Source organism: Octopus bimaculoides, chromosome 25 (genome assembly GCF_001194135.2).
Source record: "Octopus bimaculoides isolate UCB-OBI-ISO-001 chromosome 25, ASM119413v2, whole genome shotgun sequence".
Lineage (NCBI taxonomy): Eukaryota > Metazoa > Mollusca > Cephalopoda > Octopoda > Octopodidae > Octopus > Octopus bimaculoides.
Window position 1 is genome coordinate 19,938,210 of NC_069005.1, and position 3,799 is coordinate 19,942,008.

Below are 3,799 nucleotides of genomic sequence, written 5' to 3' on the forward strand. Positions count from 1 at the left end.
GGCTGGTTTTGTATCTTCAGATTTGAAGTTTTTTCCTTGCAAAAAGTTGTCTAATGCCTGGAAAATATGATAGTCAGTTGGTGCAAGGCCTGGTGAATATGGTGGATGACAGAGTACTTCCAAGTTCAGTTCCTGTAACTCGAGTAGCATTCTTTGTACAACATATGGTCGAACATTGTCTTGCAAGAGAATTGGCCTGTCTTTATTGACCAATCTTGGTTGTTTAATTGCAAGTTCAGTCATCATTTCATCCACTTGGTTGATGTATACATCCGCTGTAATTGACTTACCAGGTCTCATGAAGCTGTAGTGGATGACACCAGTGCTGGACCACCAAAGAGACACCATTAGCTTTTTTTGGTGAATATTTTTTTGTGGGTTGTTTTTGTCTCTTTGTCTCTATCCAACCACCATGCAGAACACTTGCTATTGTTGAAAAGAATGCATTTTTCATCACATGTAATAATACGATGCAAAAATGGTTGGCTTTTATGCTGTGACAGCAAAGAACAAGGTTCAAGACGAGGTGTCATTTAATGCTCGTTCAGTTCATGTGGTACCCACCTGTCCAGTTTCTTTACCTTGCTGATTTGTTTCAGATGGTCCAATACAATTGGAATCGAAACATCAAACCTTGTTGCTAACTCACACATAGTTTGAGACGTATCCGCTTCCACTACAGTTTCCATCTCATCATTACCCACCTTGGTCTCAGCTCTACCATTGGGCTGATTTTCAAGAGTAAAGTCACCAGACCAGAACTTCTCAAACCATTGCCGTACAGTGTGCTCATCCACCACATCTTCACCAAGCACATTGAGGTTTCTAGCTGTCTGGGTTACATTGGTTCCATGACAGAACTCATATTCTTAAGCAACATTAATTTTTCATCTATCCATGGGTTCACAAAAATTGATTTACAAGAGAAAACTCACAATATAATCAGACACCATGAATTGCATTTTGAAAAGTGATGATGTAACACTTCAGTGTTGTAAAACAAAGAATTATCAGGATAAAACATTAGAGTTGACGACTGTCAAACTTGATGCATAAGAAAATTGGACATTTCATTTTTACACACACACACACACACATATATAAATATATAGACACACACATACAAACACATCTGAATATGCCTAAATCCATATATGTTTCAGGGAAGACTTTTTGAAGATGTTTGCTCCAAAATGTGGAGGATGTGCTCAACCAATCAAAGACAGTTACATCTCTGCTCTTAATAGACACTGGCATCCTGATTGTTTTGTTTGTTGGGTAAATATATAGTGTTTATCTTTTTCTTCTCTTTACTTCCCCCTTCTTTGTCTCATCTTCCACTCTCTCTCTCTATCTCTCTTTCTCTCTCTATCTCTCTTTCTCTCTCTCTCTCTCATCTCACCTGTTTTTATTTTCTTTCTTTTTCTTCCTTTCTTTTATATCAGAAAATGTTTCTTGTATAGTTTAATTATATAGTTTTATGCAAGTATATATGCTGAGAGACAACTTGACATGCGGTTATAGGCAACAATTGTATACACACTCACACATGCCATTAAGAAAGGCATCCAGCCATAGAAACCAAGCCAACTCAAACTGGAACCTGGTGAGCTCTCCAGCATGCCAGCTCTGGTCAAACTATCCAACTCATGCCAGCATGGAAAGTGGACATTAAAAAATGGAAAGGTAATGGAAATGTATGTATGTATCTTTGTATGAGTGTATAAACGTATGTTTATATTTAAATATATATATATATATATATATATATATATATATATATACATACATACACACTCACACAAATAACATACACATACATATATGTACATATGCATATCTATGCACAAATACATATGTACACGCACATATGAACAAAGGTGGAACAATAAAATGAGTGGCTGTACAAGTAAAGAAAATGTAGGGTTACTCGGTCCCCACCTCATCCTGTCTTAACAGGGACTATTCATGCTCTTTCTAGCACTTCAGCCACTAGAAATTTCACTGTTTTAAAGTCTCTGCTATTTATAATTGCCATCAGCTATCACCTTTCTGTGGTTGCCTAAAATAAAGGACCAGTCAGGTACTGGGATTGATTTAATCGACTTCTTCATCCCCTTCAATTTCAGGCCTTATGCCTCTGCTAGAGACAATTATTTACCCATTCACCACAAAATTAAATTCCATGTTTATTCCAGTAATGCTTGTTAAATATCTACCAAAAGAATAGGATTGATATTTTCTGCAAGTCACGTTGTCTCAATAAACTTAACATATCTCAACAAAAGTTTCAGGGTTGATAAATTAAGTACCAGTGAAATACTGGGGTCAATCTAATCAACTGGCCCCCTCCCCCAAAATTTCAGTCCTTGTACCTATAGTAGAAAGGATTATTATTATTATTGTACTCTTATGGTGATGAGATGGCAGAATTGTTAGCACACCAAGCAAAATGCTTAGCGGCATTTCATCCGTTGCTACATTCAAGTTTCACTGAAGTCGACTTATTCTTTCATCCTTTTGGGATTGATAAATTAAGTACCAGTGAAACACTGGGGTTGATATAATTGACTACTTCCCTCCCTGCAAAATTTCAAGCCTTGTATCTTTAGTAGAAAGGGTTATCATTAGTATTAGGGTGGTGAGGTGACAGAATTTTTAGCATGCCACACAAAATGCTTATCAGCTTTTCATCTGTCTTTATGTTCTGAGTTCAAATCCCACTGTGGTTAACTTTGAATTTCACATGGTCAGGATTAATAAAATAAGTACCAGTTAAGCACTGAGGTCAATGTAACCAACTTTCCTCCTCCGAAGTTGTTGACCTTGTGCTAAAATTTGAAACCATCATTATGATTGGTTTGACTCAGTTTCATTCTTATTTTTGGTGGAATTTATGTGATTAGCTTAGGTATTCACAAGATTTCAATAGTCTTTTAAGTGCTTAGAACCCCACTGATAATATTTCCTGTCCCTAAAGAAGCAAACTTTCTGTAGAAGCTCTGTGGGACATTGTATTCTAATCTCCATCAATCATTTGTCTATATTTTCACTTGCAGTTTCCAATGCACCACTTATTATAGGCACAACCTTTACAGTTTTCATATTTCAATGTTGCCATTTCAATTTTCAATTTTAAGGGTTTGTATTTTTTTTATTTTTTGTCCTCTTTCTTGACAATCCTGGCATTAAATGGATATGGTGAATCAATTAGTAAGCAACTTCATTTTTCCTTATCTATTATTGTTATGTTTGATTTATTATTATTCTTATGGTGGCAAGATGGCAGAATTGTTAGCGTGCCGGGTGAAATGTTTAGTGGTATTTCGTCTGTTGCTATGTTCTAAGTTCAAATTCTGCTGAGGTCGACTTTGTCTTTCATCCTTTCGATGTCGATAAATTAAGTACCAGCCAAGTACTGGGGTCGATGTGATTGATTGTCCCCCTCCCCACAAAAATCCATTCCTAATGCCTATAATAGAAAGGATTATTATTATTATTATTATTATTATTATTATTATTATTATTATTATTATTTTATGTTTGACTTTTGTTTTGCATTTGTACAAGTTGGATCCAAGTCTCACCCAGAGACCTCAAGAGACAACAAGTTAGAAGTTCATGTAGGTGTTATGCCTAGGGTACCATATATTTGGATTTGTACAGTTTTGTTCTAGTGAATGTTTAAGAAACCATAAGAAAATTGTGTTTGCTTTAAAATTTGAGATCACATAGACAGTATTTTACGTAGGATATGGGCAGTTCCCATGAGCACTATCTTTTGAACTTCAGCCATTTT

The 3,799-nt window shown here is 35.7% G+C and overlaps 1 protein-coding gene across 2 annotated transcripts in view; it reads left to right on the top strand.

The window, feature by feature from the left end:
- Positions 1-1,478, top strand: part of LOC106874417 (PDZ and LIM domain protein Zasp) — a 389,352-nt gene extending 387,874 nt beyond the window's left edge. For both annotated transcript variants that reach the window (XM_052976751.1, XM_052976750.1), the window contains exons 12-13: positions 1,164-1,278; positions 1,446-1,478. In XM_052976751.1, the coding sequence (XP_052832711.1) occupies positions 1,164-1,278; positions 1,446-1,463 (133 nt within the window). In that variant the 3' untranslated portion in view covers positions 1,464-1,478. The remainder of the gene's footprint in view (positions 1-1,163; positions 1,279-1,445) is intronic.
- Positions 1,479-3,799: the final 2,321 nt, after the last annotated feature.